This window comes from Chenopodium quinoa, unplaced genomic scaffold (genome assembly GCF_001683475.1).
Source record: "Chenopodium quinoa cultivar QQ74 unplaced genomic scaffold, ASM168347v1, whole genome shotgun sequence".
Taxonomy (NCBI): domain Eukaryota; kingdom Viridiplantae; phylum Streptophyta; class Magnoliopsida; order Caryophyllales; family Amaranthaceae; genus Chenopodium; species Chenopodium quinoa.
Window position 1 is genome coordinate 87309 of NW_018742669.1, and position 21802 is coordinate 109110.

A 21802-nucleotide genomic window follows, 5' to 3' on the forward strand; every position below is an offset into this window, starting at 1 on the left:
TCATCTCTATTTTGAGATAGCTCAAATGGAAATTCCTTGATTTGAAGGAAGGGTGCCAAATCTCAATCCTCCCAATTACAAACCTTTTAGTGTTTAACCACCAACCATATATTATAAATTAATTTGTGGATTTGAACCAAATTAACCTAACCTTCCTAGTCCCTGCTACATACTACTTAACAATTTCATATGGTAGAAATAATAAATTGTGTTAATAATAACCAAATATATGCAAAAATTCTTTAATGAATGTAATAACTTTAATGATCATAGTAAAGCTTAAACCAAATTTTACAAAAACCTCATTATTAATCTGAAAGTGATAGCGAATAAGCTTAAGTTTTTATATGAAAAGAGGAATTTGTGATTCTATGCAAATATGAACATAATTGTAAAATTTTCTTAAGAAATTATACCCGGCCCCTTGTATTAGTTGTATAAATTCATTGTCATTTTGTGATTCTATACAAAATGTCATTTTATACCACTTATATGAAACAAACTATTACTCCATATTAAAGTATCACCTTTAATTTGGAACCTAGCAAGAAAGGTTGATCTTTACCAAAACTCCTTTGACCTTTGACGACATTTCAAGTTATTGTTACACTTGGTATATTATACGCAAATAAATTCTACAATTAAGCTAGCTAGAACACTCTTAATGCAAACCGTGGGCGGTTTTCTTGCCTCACATGAAATCAATGTGCATTTGATGGACCTTTCATGTTTCATTAGTCATTACACTTACCATAAATTCATAATTCGTGCACATTCAACATATAAATGTATAATAATGTGTACAATCATAAATCATTATAGATGCATGCAAGCATTTAATACTTGATCCCTTTTTCATAAGCATATGAATGTATAATAATGATGTATAATAATTATTCTCAATAATCAATATGATAAAAGATTTTAAAGCTAAGCTTTGACCACGCAGTACAATATTTGCTTGCATGCATATGACTATCCAATAAAATAAATGAAAGTTACTTGCTTTGTTCAAGATTAATAGTAACGTTTTCTTAATCCCTCTCTTAGATAGTGTTCAAAACACTAAATATAAAATATGTCTAATTTATTATATATTTTTGAATAGAATATGTGACTATTAGTTGCGTATAGAGTACTTCGTGCATATTTATGAGTGGGCGACATGGTTAACAATCACGGGCAAATTAGTCTTGACCATAACAATGACTCAATGAGCCCAAGGTGTGATACTTTATGGATGAATATGTCGACAAGGCACAAATTCAATGATGATCGTAAAGCCCAGGAAAAGGCCCAAGTTATCTGTGTGAACCAATCACAATACCGTACTGTTAGATGCTAAGACTAGTTTGAGCTGATAAAAATTGAGTTTGTTTACTCATCCAGCCACTAGTTACTCAACCAATTGTACCAGCTTTGTTGCAGTTAATCATCTTTACTGTTTTTTAGAAATACCTTCATCTGCTAGTTATGTAAGCTTGTGCCCCTCCGAGGCCCCGAGCATGAGAACTTGGGCAGAGAGACCAGCTGGATAAGTGATCTGAACAACCTTTCCTGGCCTGTGGAAACTCAGGATTCAGGAACGACTTACTCGAGCTCTTCCGTCCTTATGGTGCAGTTAGTCATGTCTATGCTGTTAACTGTTATTGAATAGACAACTAGTATGAGCAGAGGTTTTGGATCTGTCAAGAGTGTACTATAGCATGACTTGATCAAAGTATATTGTAAACAAATGAAGTTGAAGCCTACTGAGAATCAGATTTCAGGAATCAGTAAGGAAGCTGTGCATAAATGCATTCCATTCCAAGAAGCCAATACATCATATAACAACTAAAAATTACACTAAACAAAGTAACAAACACGCGAAAGTTTTAATTGAAATCAGTATCTGAAACTAAACAAAAATAATCCTCTAGGAAAGTTGTGCAACTACTCTACGATTTCTTTGCTGTAGCAATGCTGATAATATACTCAATTTCTTCAGCTATTTCTTTCATGGAAGGCCGGTTTTGTCTACGCTCCTCCAAGCACCCAATGGCAAGAAATCCTAACGCCTTCATGGTGTCTATCTCCATGGTGCTAGCTCCCTCTTTCAACAGAGGATCTACAGCATCCAACATTTGTTCCTCATCTACCAACCTCTTCACATACATAGCCAAGTTTACATCATCTGCTTCTCGATTAAAGTCAATAGCCTTTTGTGATGTTAAAAGCTCTAACAATACGACTCCAAAGCTGTAAACATCACTCTTATCTGTCAACTGATAGTTCCTATAGTATTCAGGATCAAGATATCCGAGGGTCCCTTGGGCGCAGGTAGAGATGTGGCTCATATCCGTCTCAGCCAACCTTGACAACCCAAAATCCGAGACCTTAGCATTCAATTTCTCGTCTAGCAGAATGTTGGACGACTTGACATCTCTATGATAAATATTAGGATTTGCTGAGAAGTGGAGGTATGCAAGGGCCTCAGCAGTGTGATAAGCGACTCTCAAACGATGAGACCATGTAAGACGGCTATACCCTCCAGGTTTATGCCCGTGCAAGTGATCATAGAGTGTACCATTAGAAATATACTCGTACACCATTATAGGTTGCTCAAGCTCAACACAACAACCAAGTAAACGAACAAGACTCTTGTGATTAACTTGGCAGAGGATTCGGACTTCATTTAGGATTTGGTCAGTTCCTTTCGCGTTGCCAACCTTTGCACACTTGACAGCAGTAAGTGTGCCATCATAAAGGGTACCTTTGTAAACGTCGCCATAACCTCCAGAGCCTAAAAGACGGTCTCTAGAGAAGTGGTTGGTGGCTTTCTTGATCTCCCTACCACTAAAGATCTTGGCAGTTCTTCCTCCTCCAGAGTTCAGAACCTCTTCTCTTTCCTTCTTTAGGCGATCTTGAGCTTCTTTTATCCTGCGTTGACGTTTGTAATACATTGCAACTATGGTTGCAAGAATAAATGCACCTCCTATTCCTGATACCAAGCCTACAAAATAAAGTAAAATAAATCGTTAATGTCAAACATACCAGCAGCAGAAATGGCCATAAGAGTTTGTTATGAAGGTTTAAGGGTGTATTTATCCTCAACTTATTTTGACAGTACAAAATTTCTCAACAGGCGAAATAAGTTCACATACTTTCAGCCTTTCAGGTAAGTTATGAAAAAAACTATCATTAATAAAATAAAAAATAATCGACACAAATTTATTTCTTTCATCTACTGAGTGAGAACTAAAAAGTATTTGTCGCGCCTTTCTCATTGAATACTTGAATTTATGTAACCAAACATAGTTCAGGGCCTTCAAGGTTATAACGCAATTACAAACTAACAAATTAAATACGGCACTAATAATACACATATATTGTACAGACAATACAGTCTATCAATTACCGACTTAAATGGTTCAATTTTGATCAATGATATGGTTAATCTACAGATTACTTCAGTGTTCTAGCTTATATTCATGTTGGAAAGTGGAGACTACCTTATTAGTACTCAGCTCTTTGACTTTTATGTTTTCCTAATTTCATGATTAGTACCAAAGTTGTTAGGTTGTTTTACAGTGTATGTAATTGTAGCACAAGTTAATTACTTCATGTAACTGTTAATCTGTTACTCTTAGTATTATTCAGAAACATTAGCCTGTAATTGTCATATTGCAGAGTATAATATATAAATAAGAAGTTAAAGAAGCTTCTCTTCAATTCTTCAACCATCTTCTACTCTAAAATCCTCAAATTTTAACAATTCAGCTTCTTTTACTCACCAAATGCAAGAACATTATTAAACAAAAAAAGGTAATGTTATTTTTAAGCGTATAGATAGCTAGCCACGTATAGGACAATAATTAATATACATTACATGAGATTCTATGAAAGTTCAAGTATGACCTTGTATACTCATTACAAATGTATAATCATTACAAACTTTAACAGTTAAGTTAGCGGATGATTTGGCAAATACATTCACATACTCCGTAATTAATAATTTCATACGGTACCCCATACGAATTAAGGTTTTGATCAATGAGTTTTTTAACACACTCACATAAGTCACATACATTCATGTTTACTGCAAATAAGTTCAAATAATATAAGTTCAGAGTAATTAAACAGTCAAATACGGAATAAGATAAGTTTCAATAAAATAAGTTGAACCAAATAGAACCTTCTCCTAATACGAGTACTTTATTACTCCGTAGTTTTATATGGAGTGCTTGCGTTTGCAATTTGCATTGCACATAGCAGTTTGAACAGTAGTCAAAAAGTTGTACCTGCAATTAAGGCAGCCTTATTTGAATCATCACACCCTCCTTGTTTCTCACAAACATAATCTGCAACTTTCAAACCATCATTAATATCACAATTAACATTATCAATAACTAATCCTAGGAATAACACTACTTTCACATTATTAATAACCCAAACATTAATTACTTACTTTGACTGCAAATTCCATTAACACCATCCCAATGAAGCGCAGAATTACAATAACACCTACTGGTCCCCACAGAGTTAATATCAGCCCTACACGTGGAATTCTCACCATCAACGGCACAATCTGCCTGAGTTCTACAAACTGGTTCCTGTGGTAGCATCCACTAGATCATCAACCCGGGCTGACCCCACTGGCCCACGGGCTCATTCGGGTTCAAGTCCACAAAACTTCTATAAGCCCGACAACCCGCTTCCCTGACCCGAATAGAATACGACGTCGTTCCACCCCCAGCACGAAAAGTACAACAAATAGGCGAACTCTCACACACGCGGAAGCCTCACGTGTGGAGTTAACATACACGTGACAAAGGCTGTTAGAAGAGCAGTTAAGTGGGGACCCCAAGAGAGATTGGGAGCAGTTAAGGAACATAATAGTGTTGTCACCCGTGACGTTAAACGGTGCCGTTTGGTTGAGTTGGACACCTTGGGAGGAGATATCTGATGTGATGCAGGTGTTGGGGAGGAAAGGTGAGGGCGCAATTATTAGGCGTTGATTGTTTGGTGTGATGGAAGTGATTGGGTAAGTGTTGTTGGAGGTTGGGAATAAGAGTGTAGAGTTGTTGCATTGGATTTTGTAGTCTTGGTCACCGCACGAGGGGGCCGTGCTAAGTGGGTATGGAACACGGGTTGTGCCGCACGGGGGGCATTCGCGGGATGATGTGGTGGTTGTTGCGGAGGAGAGGAGGAGCGCCACCGTCAGTAGGAGGTGGAGCATTTTAGAGGAGAGAAAATTTGGGGATGGAAATGTTGCGACTCTTGTGAGTTGGTGGTACTAAATTACTAATGAAATGAAATGGGTTGCATGAAGGTTTATATAGATTATAGAATTATTTTTTCTATGAAATATGACTTTTGAAAGTTGATGACCAGTCAAATTTTTGTCACATTTAGGCCTTGTATAGTTCAACTTATTTTTACTTATTTCAGAAAAAAGTATGTTCAGATCAGAAAAAATAAGTTTAGATCAAAATATCGTTTTATGTGCGGTTTTTTATCGTTGAATATTCTTAATTTCGTAATGAAAAAAATTGTGAAAATTACATATTAATAAACTACACATTATTACAAATCTAACAAGATCCCACTTGATACATTTTTTCCTTATAGATTATCGTACACTTCAGGTCAAAGTTTGGTCAAATCAGACAATCAGATCAGATCAGACCAGATTAGATCAGATCAGACCAGACGAGATCAGTAAAAATAAGGTGAACCAAACAAAGCCTTAAGGTTCTACTAGTCTCCTAGAGTGGTACAAAATCTTTTGATGCGTAAGATTTAATATACTATCTCGCTTCCTATTATTTGTAACGATTATACATTTTTTACTCATAATTTATGTTAAATTGTTGCAAATAATAAGAAATTGAGGTAGGAAGTAGTTTTGAATTTATTTTGTCTCAATCCAAATTATTGGTGGGGGTACTTGAATTTTAAAAATGATTTTATTGGTACAGCACACAACACCCTGAATTATAGTTTGAGTGCAGTCAACACTTCAAACATTGACTAGTAGATAAATACCATCAACTGTTGATTGGGGTGCAACACATACCATCATCAATTGCCCTTCAATTACCAGAAATATTTCAGTTCGAGTGCCCAAAATTACCCATTAATGGCACGCACGCATTGCACCTAAATCAATAGTTGGTGGTGTTCTAACTCTTAGTTAACATCCGAAGTATTAGTTGCACCCAATCTATATTATTTTAAGGTGTTGAGGCCAATTTTGTCTTTTAAAAACAGTTTTAAACTAAAATCGGGATGGATGAAGAATGGAAGTAGATAAGCTAAATTGAAATGGGGAGAGTAAAACAGGATGACTATTGTTAGTATGGAATACCTGTAATTTGAATGTGAGTAGATTTTTAGTTTACTTCTAGAAATGTATTTAGGGACGTTCTAGTCTCTAGGCACATAAGTTAATGGCGGAATATATCTTCCTTTACTCTACGTCTACAATTTGCAAAAAATAGTGGGAACTGATTTTGATACACTTCTAACGTGCAAAACAAATATACATGTGCATATATTATTTTCTAAATTAGGGGTATATTAATCCCAGCATACTTAATTGGTAAGCATTGGATGCAAAATTTAATTTTTGTGAAGAAACTTTTTTTTTTTTAATTGTAATTTACATTTATAAGTTTTGTGTTTTTGTCTATATAACAATCAAAACAGTTGTATCATGGAATTGATTTTACATCCAATATATTATCAATAACTCATTTGAAAACTTATCTCAAATTAACATTTTCTAGAACTCAAATGTATTTGAGTAGAAAAAAAGGTTATTGATTACGTACCATCATAGAGTTTCACACCATTTTACTAAAGATTCCGATGTACAACAATAATTTATAAGTCTTTTTAATCATCACGAGGCAATTCTTTAATAAGTTATAAGCAAATTCATTATCATTATACATCATTTTTCTTGCTCCTAATAAACGATCCATTGTTATAAACACCAATACATCATTTACTTGAAGCAAAGTTGTTTACAAATTAGTTTAATCTATTGGAAGAGCATGACACATATTTGAATAATGACCAATAAGGTACTTTGATTACCTCAAAAGTCAAATAATCATTAGTCAAATTAAACACACGCTTGTTCAACCATGAAAGCCGCTTATGAAATCTTTAAGTTTGTAGTAAAACTTGCATCCCACATTATGCTGTATTCCAATTTGGTAAGAATATCTATTCTGTATTCCACAAATATATATCACCCCACTTTAAGTTCATTGACTTATAGCTTCACCGTTTGTTGACCTTTTTCTAAACTAGAAATCAATAATGTACCAAAAATAAATAATAATATCTGTATACATTTATTTAACTCACCTAATCTTTGAAAGAGGACACATATGAAACGAATTACAGCTAAACATGAATATTCATAAACCTTATTAGCTCATGTTGACTACTACTTCGTATATCTTAATCTAATTACATCCAATGCAAATTGACTAATCTTGTTGAAAGTAGTTGATTAATTAAATATGGGTGATGATTTATAAGATTTCCATCTATGAATTCTGACTTTTGAAAGTTAAGCCTAACCACTTTTGTCCCATTTCATCATTTCATATCCATCAAGTGACGAATTGAGGATACAATTTAATTGGATACTCGTTATATTTATGTGAGAGAATTTATAGTATTCTCTACTCCGTATGAAGTATCATGCATTAAAATTAACCATAATCCATAATATCTGACTTGATGCATAATTTATTATATTTTCATCCTACACCCTTTATTAGCGTCATACTGCAATATTGCATCATTGACACTTTGAAATGGAACAAAGTTGAACATTGACCATAGACTAACTTTCATCTTTCTTTATTCCCAAGACTTAATAATGAATAATTTAATTGTTTTCAATGTAAAATTAAATGCAATAAATTATTGTTGAGTAGCTTGGATGGTAATGCTTTAGTCGGGTAGCGTTCAAGTAACCACAAAAATCGAATCTCGTTTACATCATTATTATTATATCCAAATTTAAATTAGCAAAGTATGTAGGAAATTAAAAGGGTAATAAGAACATGAAAAAGAAACTAAAAGAGCACGGTAAGAAAACAAAAATATGCACTCGGACTCATAAGACCTAAATTAAGCTATGTACCTAAGCCAATATTACCTTCGTTTTTTTTAGTTGACACGTTTTGACTTTGTGCACTATTCATATTACGTACTTTGACTTTGTTTTATGATTTAGCGTTAAATAAATACATAGTCATGTGGGATCTTGTTAGATTCATCTCAATATCTATATTCCAAATATCGAAATTTCATAATTTTTGCTAATACGTAACTAAAGATATTTACATTTAAAAGTATGCGTTGGTAAACGTGCCTAAATGAAATGTGTCAACTAATAACAAAATAGAGGAAGTATATCTGTGCATAAATTATGTATGTGAAATCATTTGAGTAATTAACGTATATTGACAACATTACAGCAAATGCTAAGCTAGCTACATAATTTTTGACAAGTTGTTTTTTTTTTTTTTTTTTTTTTTTTGATGTTTTACCATCTTTCATCCCCTAACCAATTGTCCTTCTCCTTTGGACCTGTTGGTCCTTCTTCTTTGGAGAGTTCCGCGGGCAACTTGCCAATTAAGTTAGTGACTGAACCCCGTAGCACTCGTGGAAGTCGTTTGATTATCTTGTCAAACTCTTTCCTCGAATCATATACGATCTTTGGTCCCCATTCTCTCATAAACTGTAGCCAACAAGGCTCGGTAACATCATTTCCTAGATACTCAGCAGCAACAATCTGATACTGAGTACTAGAATCCAGATAAAAGTTGCTTCTACTACAATCATTTCTTATACCAATACCAAGACTTGAGGAGCCTTGGAGATAAGTCCCTGGATGAGGGAAGCTAGCATGGCCGCTCCTCGATGAGTAGAGAATAGCTCGGTTTCCCTCTATGAACTCCAAATCACAAGCACTTATCCACTGACCACCACTGTGCTGGGAGAAGTACACTCTATGAAGTTCACTAGTAAAGTTGCTTATCCTAAGAGTAAAATGTTCCCAATCACCAATATGCTCGCCTGTCTTTTTTAAGGGAACGTTAGTTGGTCCAACCTTTAGGGTGGCTGGTCCATTGAAAGGCGAAAACACCCACATTGCTATGTCAGTGAAAGTACCTCCTAAAGCCGGTTTCACATGAGCATAAAGTTCGGCACTTTCAAGGTCTCCATGCTTGAGAACTTTTCTTCGATCATCATAAGGAATATCTATCCAGAATTTTCCATCATTTGTTCCACCAAAAGGCAGAATAGAGCCATCAGCACTGATGGGTTCGCCGGTGGACTGCCCTGATTTGAACAATAAGGCTCCATTGACGAAGAACCATGAGACAGAAGATGGAAAGTAGACCTCTTTAGGATGAAAGAAAATGATTGGACCATAGTGATGAATTAGAGTATGGATTTGATCAATAGTTGGCATTCCTTGCTGCCATTTTGAGTTCTTGTTCTTTAAACAAACAATAGGCATTTCTTCTCCTGCAGTCCACAGGGTACTACTACAGAAGAAGGTTCCTGCCGAGACACCTTTCCCTAGCATGCCTCGATTACAAGGCCTAGTCTCGAAAACTTTGAGAGAGATCTTTCGGAATTTAGAAAATATGTCAAGCAATAAACCACAAGTCTCAGAATCATCAACAAGGTCCTCTCTGCACACCTTACTTCATCCAACTCAGGTTTTCCCGGCAGAGTTGACACAACAAAGCCTAGGACTCTATAACTGGAAGGAGGAATGGGAAGCCAAAAGTGACCAGGTTGATCACGAATCCCCATCCCATCATCCGAAACCCAAACTAAACTATAGTCAAGAGGCATCATAAGAGCTGGTGAGTAGATGGAATCAGAGTCACTGCTACGATTATGTGACACAGAATCCTTAGCCACAAGAACATAGACATTCAAAGGCTTGCCGTTCGGTTGGCAGTAATGACCAAGGCTGAAAAATCCTTCAGGTAAGCCTAAAGGCTTATAGAACGAAACACCTTTTCGCTTGTCATGTGAGAGATGAGAGCCCCAAACAAACTCAAACCTGGTTATTTCTGCAACTTCTAGCTCCCCTAGATTAATTGTTCCAGTGGCAAATCCTCGGCCTAGTAAAAAAAAATCAACGATTGATGTCAAATCGACACTCTAGTATGAGCCAGATTCTAACAAGAACAATAGTTAATTCACATCAAATTGATAAGAATACTATGAACTGATCATTTCTATCTAGTTCTCTCAAATCCTGTTTTCCTTACTATGCTGACTTTTGGCATTAATGACATTTTAATCTCCACCAGTTCAATCGTTAGTGAAAAATAGATAATTTCTAAACCACAATGAGTCTCGAAATTCACATTACTAACCTAGTATACAAAACTACTCGTAGCGTGCGTACTTTCATCCTTGTTAAATTAATTTACAACATCTAATACTCTAACAATCCGTTTGGTAGACACGTGGTATAAAATGGTAGTAGTGGTAATGAATTTTATACATACAATGATAGTCTAATAATGACTATATACACAATAATGTTTGTACATTCCACCCAAGTCCGTAAATTTTCATTATCATCTATTACCACTTTAAAAGATGGTATCTGGTTGGAGATTTAAAAATTACTTTGTCATGGAGTGCCAAGATATTGCGACGAAAATTTCTTACAAAATCAAATATATTCAAAGTATCATTCATTAAAGTCTACCAAATTTGTCCAAAATTAAAAGTTACAATTAAATTTCACACTTTCAACATCAACAAAAGTGCTCAATTATACAAAATTAGTTATAGAAGAAGACTAAACATAAAATTTACACGAGAATTTAATTCATGAAAAAGAGTAACAAAGTTGAGAAACAAACCTTGAGGCCAGGTAGGCAATGGAGCTGGCAATAAGAAACTAGTGAAAGAAGGAGAAAGATTGATTGAATAATTCCCATTCATGCGCTGACATCCAAACATCTTCACAAATTTATTCTTCAAGACTTCACCTTTAGATCAAACCCCATTTTTCCTACGCATTTTAGGTTCTAAATTTTTTATTTTACGCTACTTTTTTAGGAGTTTATTGAATTATTGTAGGAAATTCCATGAATTTGGAATGTAGGGTTTATATTTCTACGCATTGAATTATATTTCTTTTCTCCCATAGTCTCACCTAAACCCACTACTATTTTTTTATTATATCTTTTCTCTCACATTCATTATTTTTTAATAAACTATTATCCCCACTATCTTTCTTTTATAATTTTTTAATACATAAACTATCTCATTTACCTCTTATTTTATTTTAAGTCAAGCCTAAAACTATGCGTCGGTCAAACTGTAACATTTATTAAAACATGGAAGGAGTAATCTCTTTCATCTTTCTTTCATCTACATCGGTATTCCTTCTTGTACCACCTATGTTATGAAAGTTGGAGATAACAATTCCCTCAAAAAAAAAAAAAAAAAAATTTCGAGATAACACCTCGAGATTATTCTCTCGGAATGGTTTGTTAAAGTTTAGAAAAGGAAAAAATTCAATAATTACACAAAATTGTTATCCCTATAGCATACGAAAGTAGATAAAGAAAATAGATTCTAGAACGTAGAAATTTCACGTTGCGCATCCAAGATCGTACAAATTTATATGGCGCATCTGAGACCATGAAATGGCTTGCTGCCACCACAGTATGTTGAGCTAGGGCAGCTCATAAACCTAGGTGCACATTGCCAACACATATGGGTCATAAAATCATATACCTAGGTGCACATTGCCAACATGGGTGCTAGTCTGCTAGATGCATTCGATTTTGCCACAAATAAGGATGGATGACAACCATACTTTCTGTGATTATTACCATAATCGTGTGATACTTCATACTATTATAACATTGGTTTTCATATAAAAAGTTGGTATGAAATTTACTTAGTACATCAAGCCTCTAACAAAAGAAGAAAACCTTACTAGTACAAGAAGTGCTCTTTATTGAAATCCCAGACAATAGTTTACACCCTTGCATGATTACAATGGCGTTTTCATGAGTTGCCAAATCAAGATAAGCTAATGTACAGGATTGACCAAAATCTATAGTACATTGGTCTTCATCAGAAAAGCAAAGAGACTGAAGCTAAATATCAAAGCCTACCCCATGAAAAGAATGATCACACGCACAACTGTATACAAACGGAGCCTATGCTTCCCTATTTACAGAGATTCATATAAATCACTTTAATACCCCAATCACTTAACTTAAGCTGCTAACCTAACAAAACTGAGCCACGGCTAGCTAAGTTCCCTAGCTCAAGTGGGAGACTCTGCTAGTAAGAGTGTATGCCACCAGCCACACGCCACGTTTTTCGCCACACAACCGTCAATCTTTACTTGAGATGGAATATTGCGATCAATTGCATCCCCCAATCCAAGCTACATAACATTATCAAGAAGTTAATTTAAGGAGTAAGAGATGGCCAGCGTTCATCCTATAGTAAACTACAATGACGAGATTTCTTACCTGTCCATACTTGTTCCAGCCCCAACAGAAAACTTTCCCGTCCTCTACAAAAAAAAAGCACAACATTAGAAATTATAATTCTCTGTAAATATAATAACTATTACTATACCACTAGAAACATATACTTATATATAACAGCCCCTTAGTCTTATAATATGTTCATTCCAAGATATAAATGCAGCATGGGTAGTTAAATGCATTAGGCAGCTTGACCAAGTCGCTCTTGACTGGCTATAACAGATGAAACAGTTTAAGATTAATGTTCAAGAAGTCTTTGTGAAGGGTATGCAAAAAGAGGCACTAGATCTTTACTGGTTTTGTCTAAATTGCAGCATTTTCCTACAGAAACCTATGCTACAATATAAAGAATGTTCCATAATTCACAACTTTCCAGTACCTTGAGAGCTATAAACATTGAATCGCTGACTATTGGCTAATGATTAAATGCAAAATGGCATGCGATAAGACTGACAGTAGCGATGCAAAAAGTAGACGCCAACTTAATAAATACCTGTAACTATGGCACTATGACGTGCCCCGCAAGATACTATTTTTGCATTAACACTTTCTATGCTTGGTGCATCCAACAGCCTTGGGAGAGTCTGAAAGAGACACATGCTATCATAAGAAACATGCTAAACAAACTGGTTCAGGAGAGATGTAAAATAGATACAAAATTTTGCAGTAAAGCATATCTGAAAGGAATGAATATAATAATGAACATAAGGAAATATATCATCTATCTGAAAAGGATATACCTCAGCTTGGTCAGAACCAGTTCCCAACTGCCCAAATTGATTCCCTCCAAAGGCATAAACATCGCCCTCCGTAGATTTACAGAGTGTGTGCCATAAGCCTGCCGCAGCTGCCTCAATTCGAATACCAAGCAACGAGGATACACAAGTAGGGCTTAGCACATCATCAGTGGCACCTTGCCCGCACTGCAACAGCACAGTAATGACTTGTCAAGAATGTCTCGAGAGAGGCAGTCAATTATTCCATTGACTTCCCTTCCCTCTAACAATAAAAACAAAGGTAAAGCAATAAAGTTAGAAGAATATAATCATCTGATCCCTTGCTAGAGAGTGCTTCATCTTGAACATCTACTTTGCTTTTTTCTCCACCAAATCTATTTACCTACATAATCATACAAACTGCAGTTGATGCAACAGATAATAAAAAAAAATGGAAGCAAAAGTTGATACGTTAAATGCCCTCATGAATTAATAAACAGTTGATAACCATTAACAAAATGACACATTAATTACCCATTTAAGATTACAGTTCTGTTCAGGCGAGGCTTAGCTAGTCAAAGTGGATTCAAAGCAACAGTTTCGAACAATAGTTTTTCAAGAATAAACAGGATCTCACTGTCAACTGGTGACTACAAGTTTGATAACAATGAAGGATCAATGCATCAATCTGGGTGTTGCAGATTCCAAAGTGGCTGCTCCATTCTTAATTTATTACCCCAAGCTTATTTTCTTATACTTCTCCAAATCATATTTGTCACTATCACTCAGAACTCTGCAACAATCACATCTAATACTTAAACCGAAATCTATTCTCTTTTTCATAGAGCATTTAATTCTACATGTTATTTATTCCACAACTACATTCTACACCAAACATGCTCATAGATGTACAAGAGCTTTGTAAGGTTACTATAGCTTCACTAATCAAAGCAATATCTTGACAGCTAAAATGAATTATCCAACTAATAAACCGTAATCTTTCTAGAGAAATTAAAGAATAGTATGCCCTACTACAAGAAGGCACCATAACAAGTGCTTGCAAAATAAGTAACTCTGATTTTCACCATGGCAACTTTCAAAGTTGAGCTTTTTTACACTAGGTACATATACATCACCCTGACATAAAATACAAATAATTCAAAGCTTCTGAAGCAATAATTCTACTCCAGTAACAAGCGTAAGGAAAAGAGTAGGCATCTCTTAACATACCTGTCCATAGAGGCCCCAACCAAAGGCTAGGATTGCTCCAGCATCTATTCAACATAACCGAAAAGAAATATTTAGTACATAGGAAGAAAACGATACTGTACAGGCAAACTGCTGCTCTCCACTGTGCAGTTAGGCTAGAAATAATGTTTAAAATGCTACAAGACTAGCTATGTAAATATGAAATCAGTAGTAAATATGAAATCAGTAGAACGCCTCCCTAATTGTGTCCACATTGACTTATACTCACATTGCATATTTATGATGACAATAATTGTGAAATATATGATCCTCACCTGTTATTGCCGCACTGTGTCGTCCCCCGCAGGCAATGCCCTTGATGTATGACCCAGGAACTCTAAATCCATGGCCATCCGAGTTTAAGCCACCTTGAGAAAACCCTGAATGTCCGTCCTTCCTATAAGAAGACTCTATACACGGTACAGGATGTGGAGATGATACCATTCGAATCCTTGAACCCAAGCCCAGTTGTCCTTCTCCTCCATAGCCCCAACCCCACACTTGTCCTACATCTGAAGCTTCAGGGAAATAAGACCCATCAGCAGTCTCATCACATTACATACGTTAAGGTATAATTTTGCAAAAGTAATAAGCTAACAACAAACGAAGCGTTTAACTAGTCAACTATCATTCTTTCCGGTTACATCAGTATATTTTTCTATGTTTAAAGACTGAAATCAATAAAAACAAGCTAATTTTTTCGATTTTGGTTTCTGCAATGACACCCGAAAATATAGAAGCAAGATCATGCTCGAATTTTACCTGACAATGCTAGAGTATGCCTGCCCCCAGCAGCAACAGTTGATATTCTCACTCCTGGGCTAAGTGTCACTAGACAGGGCAATGCTGAGAGAGTTTCTTCACTAGTTGTGGAGCTTTCAGCAGCTTGTTTAGCTGATGAAACTCGTCTTCGCTTCGCAGTTTCTTCTCCTGCTCCTTTATTGTCAAAACCGGTTCCTAACCCACTACCACTAGCATTTTTTGACCCTCGGGGGCTAACTGCCAAAAATCATCTATGAAGCAAATCTGATAATTCAACCAGCAAAAGAGCAGGATCTCTTTGTTACACTATAAATAATTGAACCATCCATAGTTACCTTGTTCGGGAAACATCGAACTTGATTTTTCAAGCGCCTCCTTCTCTAAACCTCCTCCAGAAGAAGAATCTCCGAAAACCTTCCCCGAGGGAACACACTCCTTCCATCCCCAAGTATAAACTTCTCCGCCGTCTGAATCCATGAAGGCCAAAACTTAAATGACAATACATTCAAATAGAGATCCAACACGAACCCGAAAACACAAAAGAATAGTAATACCTGTAATTGAAACACAATGTGCCCAACCAGCAGCTGCCCTAACAATGGGAGCTTCTGTAGGAAGTGGAAAAGCCTCTGGCGTTTCCTTGAAAAATACATTTTTACACCCATTTAATACAAATTCTTAATCTTAATAGAAAATGTAGCATTTAGGGCATCAGAAACTAGTGCACTACCCCATGTTTTCCAGAAGTCACATAACTCTGCCCTAAATCATCAGTAGACCCCCAAGTTATCAGCTTCCCAGTATCTGGATTCAAAACACAGCTCAACAGTTAAAATGCAACATACAATTACCCACATTGCAAAATTCAACATCAAAATATACAAATTAACTTTATTGCATCTCAAATCAAATCTCATTTTTTTTTTCTTAAAATTGCACATTTTTTGAATAAAATTAGCTGACCCAAATCAATTCTACGATTCCTCACTAACCCAGAAGCTAAATTCGATCATAAAAAAGTCAATTCATATTAACCCAAATGCTCAATCCAGCCATTTTCCCAGCATCTTTAATCACATTTTACCCAAAAGCAGAACAAATTCAAACTCAAAAACCCTAACTCTACAATCGAGATCAAAACCGAGTAGCTCAACATCATTAGAAAGCAGAATCACTCAACTTTAATCAAATCCACTAAGATCAAATTCCAACAAAGAAAAAAAAACAGAGAAAGAAAGAAGAGAGAGAAAAGTGCACCAGAAATGGCCATGGCGAAACCACAACCACCACCACAAACATCCTTCCAGAAAGTTCCAATCGACGGCGGAAGCTTCACAATAATCGGCGACTGTAACGGCGTTCTTTGCGGCAATGCTCCCGGTAAATACCCCCACATATACACCCTTCTTTCTCTCTCCTCCTCCCCCATTTCTACCTCCATTTGCATCTCACTTCCTCCTCCTTCTCCCTCCCCACCATTCATGGCACCCTTCTTCCTCCCCCCAAATCGATAACAGAGAAAATCCCAACTAAAAAAATTATAAACAGAATATCCAGCCAAAAATCAAATTAAAAAAAATCCCCAAAAAATTTAAGCAAAACCCCACCAAAAAAACCCAGCAAAAACCTCAGTTTCTTTGTAGTTTGCGATTTACAGGAGCAAAAATAAATATTTCAGAGGAGAGAGAAAGTGTGCCCTAATTTAGGAGAAATTGAAATTGGGGGTGGAGGAGACGAATAAAAAGGGGGGCGTATCATTATCGGAGCAACCCGTGTGCCACGTAGGATAGTGATGTGGAATATTATGACAAGTGGCAGATTCTGAGCCACAACATTGCTCGATCAATTCTGACCAGGAGTTTCCCAGAAGTTTCTGGAAGAGTGGGTGGAGTACGTTCTAGAGTTACTACTACTTTACTGACTGCCGACCTGCTTAGTTTAGCTAAGATCTTGACACGTGTTGAATGTTCACAAGCTGATTCCAATCATTTTTTTTGTTTAATGTGCTTTTTGTTGTGTACTTGTGTTATTTACTTTTTTTTTTCTTGAAAATTAGTTAATTTGTTAAATTGGAGGGCTCAGCAATCGACACGTGTAAAAGGATGGATTAATTGGTCAATTGGTGAGCTGGTGGTGGTGAATTAATGAGGAATAACACGAGAATTTGTAAATATTTTAATTATTAATATCGATATTCTGAGATGTGAAATGTATCATTGTTATTTATAATAGTAATATAAATAGTTAAAATTACACTAAAGTTTGTTATAATGGTATACTTTTGAAACTAATATATATACCACTAATTCACTAGATTGTGAAATTATGCCAAATGGTATAATAGTAGTTGTAAATTGTAATGGTATTAAAATGACTATAGTGGTATAATTAAACCCTGAAAATTAAAGTGAAAATATATAGTCCCATCACCTTTTTATTATATTAAGTTATTATTATGCCCCTGTTATGTATCAATAGGTACATAACTTTTCTCCCATTAAAATATCTCCTGAATTAATCTTGTTTTGAGGTAAGACTTCGATGTTATTTGGGGGTATAAGACTTTTGTGGGTGTGACACCTTACTCTTGCAAAGTTATTCTTTTGCCCAATTTGGTGATGCAAAAAAGTACAATGGAAACTCCATATCAATTAGATAATAAGCTTAATTTCATGGTCAATTAGTTAAATTTTAGTCGGGTACGTAATAGAGGATTAGAGATAAGATGTGGATATATATTAACATGCGGTGTTAAGGAGTGCTATAAAACTGATATTTACACAAAATCTATATAAGATATCTTTAAAATGCAAAGTAATTACAATTACGAGTATAACACAAAGTAAAAGGAAATTAAGTTCTTAAAAAAAACCATATACGTAGGAAAATTAACTTTAAATATAGTTGCATGCTCTTTGTTTTATATGAGTATCTCATTATTTTGTGTCATATTTTGAAATGAGTTCATATAAGCATTAAATACACACTAAAAAATTGTATATATTTAGGAAATCATAAAAATATAAACACTAATTAAACTGATTTACACGTGTTTTTGTCATGAATTCCTAATTTTATACAATTTTTAAGAGTGTATTTAATGCTTATATAGCATTAATTACCCTTTAATTAATATAGTCCCTCTATTCCTGAAAGTTCAACTCACTTTACATTTATAAAAATATCTATCTATAAGATTAGTATAGATAGATCTTAAATAGTCTATACTAAGTCAAATCATAAAAGTTAAAGGGAATTTACTAAGTCAAATACTTTTTAATAGATTAGTATAGATAGATATAGATAGATTGAAGTATTTGACAGATGTTCTTAAAGGGAATTTACTAAAAAAAACTAGTTGAGAAATGATGGTCCGAGACCTTACAATAACTTCTTATTGTGTAGGCGGATAAAATAATCAACATACCAGTCATAAGCAAGGTCATATCGTTCCAAAAGAGAAAAGAAATTTATATCAGAAGGTGGAGAAGTTTTTATCCCACCCCCACCAGCAATGAATCAAGATATGAGATAGTATATCAAACACCAAATCTTCATAATCATAGTAGTAAATTAAAGAACCAAACTAGCCATTAGTTTTAATGAGAAATGATATCATATGTACTTAGAAATCAACATAATTACTTGTACCAATAACATATCTCTCTCTCGATCGAATTAAATATTTTCTAAACCATTAGTTTTAATGAGAAATGATATCATATGTACTTAGAAATCAACATAATTACTTGTACCAATAACATATCTCTCTCGATCGATCGAATTAAATATTTTCTAAAAAAAAGACTCTGTATAAAATATAAAGATCTTAAATTTAGATATACTACCAGTAAAGCAACATAATTAAAAAATAACCACACAAATGAATCAAACTCATCATTGGGACTTTATAGACCTATTGATAGATTTAATGATTCCAAACCAACTTATATGACCCCAAGGGACACCCTACGCATTCACTTCAATTTTGCAAAAATTTTCAAATTGGCCAAAAGCGTGGATATATATTATTCAATTTTGGACAATTTTGACTTTTTTAGTCCCAAAAAGAAATAGATAGAGGTGTTTCCCGTAGACCCCAAGACACCCCAAAAATATATTTCGGTCGTTGAAACTATTTATTGTTGCCTTTAAGCTACTAATTTACCCGTTTACAACTTATGCACTCCCCATTAACTTGTTAGATGATTTAGAGTGTATGTGAGAATTGTGATCATTTGATTTATTTCGAATGATTTAGAGAGTTAGAGTGGAGCGCCCGCGCCAATGTTCAGCGCGCCCGCGCAAGGTTGGCGCGGCCCGCGACAAAACCGCGTCAAAATCGCGCCAACTCTCTTGAAAGATGCAAAATTCTGGCAGAATTGGGTAAGCGTGCCAGCGCGGCCTGGTGGCGCACCCGCGCCCCCTTGTGGCGCAGCCGCGCTGCTTCCTTTGTCTGCGGGTTTTTGCGGTTATTTTCTCGGCTTTTAATTGCTTTCGTTTTTTATCAAAATGATACAGAGTTTCAGATTACAGAATTCTTCCCAAAATTTTCTCCACATTTTCTCTCAAACTTCTTGCAAAATTTTGTGAGAAAAATTCTTGAAACTTAGTCATCTTTGTGAATTGTTCATTGTATTTCGTTTCTAGTGCTAAGAACGAAATTGGCTGTCAATTGTATCTCAAAGAGGATTTCCGGTTTAACCCAATCACCGTGTGGGGGAAATAAACCTCTTTAGGAAAGTGTATACACGCCTTTGACAGTGTATCAAGGTTTGAGACTCACGTGGTCATCGATATTCTCATGTTCATAGTTGATGTTGTCGGCTTGGAGGAAAGGCAAGTTTGATTCTTCACACTAGTGTAGTTTTTGTAAATTTTCAGTAATTTCATTGACAATTCTAATACTTGATTGTAATACATTGTTTTGTATTTGATATTTACAATTTTATTGTAATCATATATTTTAGGATTTGTTCCCACACATTGGTTTAGGTGATTTTCTTGATTGAAATCGCTGTAAATCCTAACAATCTAAAGAGGTTTAATTTAGAATTTATCAAGTATGTCTAGTGTGAAGGAATTAACAACAAATTTTTTCAAACTCAAGAAGTTTGATGGTGTTGAATTTAGAAGGTGGAAGAAGAAAATGTATTTTCTTCTTACATCTCTAAATGTTGCCTATATGATAAGTACTCCAAGGCCGGGTGAACATGAGAATGAGACCTTGGAAAACATTCGGGAAAGATCGAAATGGGACAACGATGATTTTATTTGTCGTGGTCATATCTTGAATGGTATGGAGGATGATTTATTTGATGTCTATCAAAATATTAAGTCGGCTAAGGAGCTTTGGGAGTCTTTAGAAAGCAAGTATATGGCGGAAGACGCTTCAAGTAAGAATTTTTTAGTTAGCAATATTAATAACTTTAAATTTGTTGATGATCGATCCATAATGGACCAATTTCATGAATTGCAACGTATCTATGGTAGCTTGGAACAACATGGAATAGCTATGAATGAATTGTTTGTTGTTTCTAGCATTATTGATAAGTTACCCCCTAGTTGGAAAAATGTTAAGCATGATTTAAAGCATAAAAAGGAGGACATGACATTGTCCGGTTTGGCCACCCATCTTCAAATTGAAGAAGGGATTCGTGCCATGGAAGGAGATAAGGATGAAAATCCTATTACATCTACTGAGAACATGGTAGATGAAGGGAGAGCTAGTGCATCTACTAGTGGAAAGAGGAAGAATAATAATTATTCCAAAGGAAAATCCAAAAAGCAAGCAAACAATAACAAATTTGCTTGTTGGGAATGCGGTAAAGTTGGTCACCGCAAGAAGGACTGTTTTTCTTTCAAGAAAAGGATGGAGAAAGCCAAGGAGGGTCGTGCTACTGATAGCAAGGACCCACCCACCAAAGGTAATCCAATTCATGAGGTTGAATTTAATTCCGGTTTGGATTTAAATGCAATGGATCCTAACATTTTTATGGTGCAGGATGATGACTCATGGTGGATTGATTCGGGGGCTTCAAGGCATGTGTGCAAGAGTAAACACTGGTTAAAAACCTTTCAAAAGGTTGTTGATGGAGACGACCTCTACATGGGGAACAACTCTACCATCAAGGTTCTTGGAAGAGGACAAGTTGAGCTTGTGTTTAATTCGGGGACTGCAATTATTCTTAGGAATGTTTTGTATGCTCTTAAAATTAGTAGGAATCTTGTATCTGGGCCTACCCTGAATAGTCTTGGCTATAAGCTTGTATTTGAAGCTAATAGATGCATAATTACTAGGAGTGTAACATTCATAGGTCGTTGTTATTTGGATAATGGTTTGTTTAAACTCTCATTGAGAGAGAGTTGTGTTATGGATGATATGTGTTTGAATGTTGTTGACAATGTTAATCAAGTTGATTTGAATTTGTTTGATTTATGGCATTCAAGGTTAGGACATGTGAATTACAATAAAATGCTTTTCATGTCAAGGAAAGAATTGATTCCTTCTTG

General features: G+C 35.3%; 1 protein-coding gene and 2 pseudogenes across 2 annotated transcripts; all 3 read right to left on the minus strand.

Moving 5' to 3' along the window:
• Positions 1-1771: 1771 nt before the first annotated feature.
• LOC110722298 lies at positions 1772-5397 on the minus strand (annotated as a pseudogene).
• Positions 5398-8275: 2878 nt separating this feature from the next.
• On the minus strand, positions 8276-11272 carry LOC110722285 (annotated as a pseudogene).
• Positions 11273-11994: 722 nt separating this feature from the next.
• On the minus strand, positions 11995-17373 carry LOC110722299 (ultraviolet-B receptor UVR8-like). Of its 2 annotated transcripts, none has more exons than XM_021901570.1 (11): positions 16547-17373; positions 16020-16093; positions 15844-15928; positions 15625-15756; positions 15290-15526; positions 14803-15045; positions 14510-14553; positions 13304-13486; positions 13057-13147; positions 12546-12589; positions 11995-12457 (listed from the first exon to the last, which is right to left on the minus strand). In XM_021901570.1, exons 1-11 carry the CDS (start codon positions 16770-16772, stop codon positions 12335-12337), a joined length of 1482 nt encoding a protein of 493 aa, XP_021757262.1. In that variant the 5' UTR covers positions 16773-17373; the 3' UTR covers positions 11995-12334. The 2 variants fall into 2 exon arrangements, with proteins under 2 accessions (XP_021757262.1, XP_021757263.1); XM_021901571.1 differs by having other exon boundaries at positions 14803-15039; positions 16547-17152.
• Between the last annotated feature and the right edge of the window lie 4429 nt (positions 17374-21802).

Excerpts from the sequence above, each read along its gene's own strand:
- LOC110722299 (XM_021901570.1), bottom strand. The coding sequence starts at position 16,772 with ATGAATGGTGGGGAGGGAGAAGGAGGAGGAAGTGAGATGCAAATGGAG. Across the intron at positions 16,094-16,546 it reads TTTCGCCATGGCCATTTCTG|ATACTGGGAAGCTGATAACT; the intron begins GTGCACTTTTCT and ends TTTTGAATCCAG. Across the intron at positions 12,590-13,056 it reads TCATAGTGCCATAGTTACAG|AGGACGGGAAAGTTTTCTGT; the intron begins GTATTTATTAAG and ends TTTTTTTTGTAG.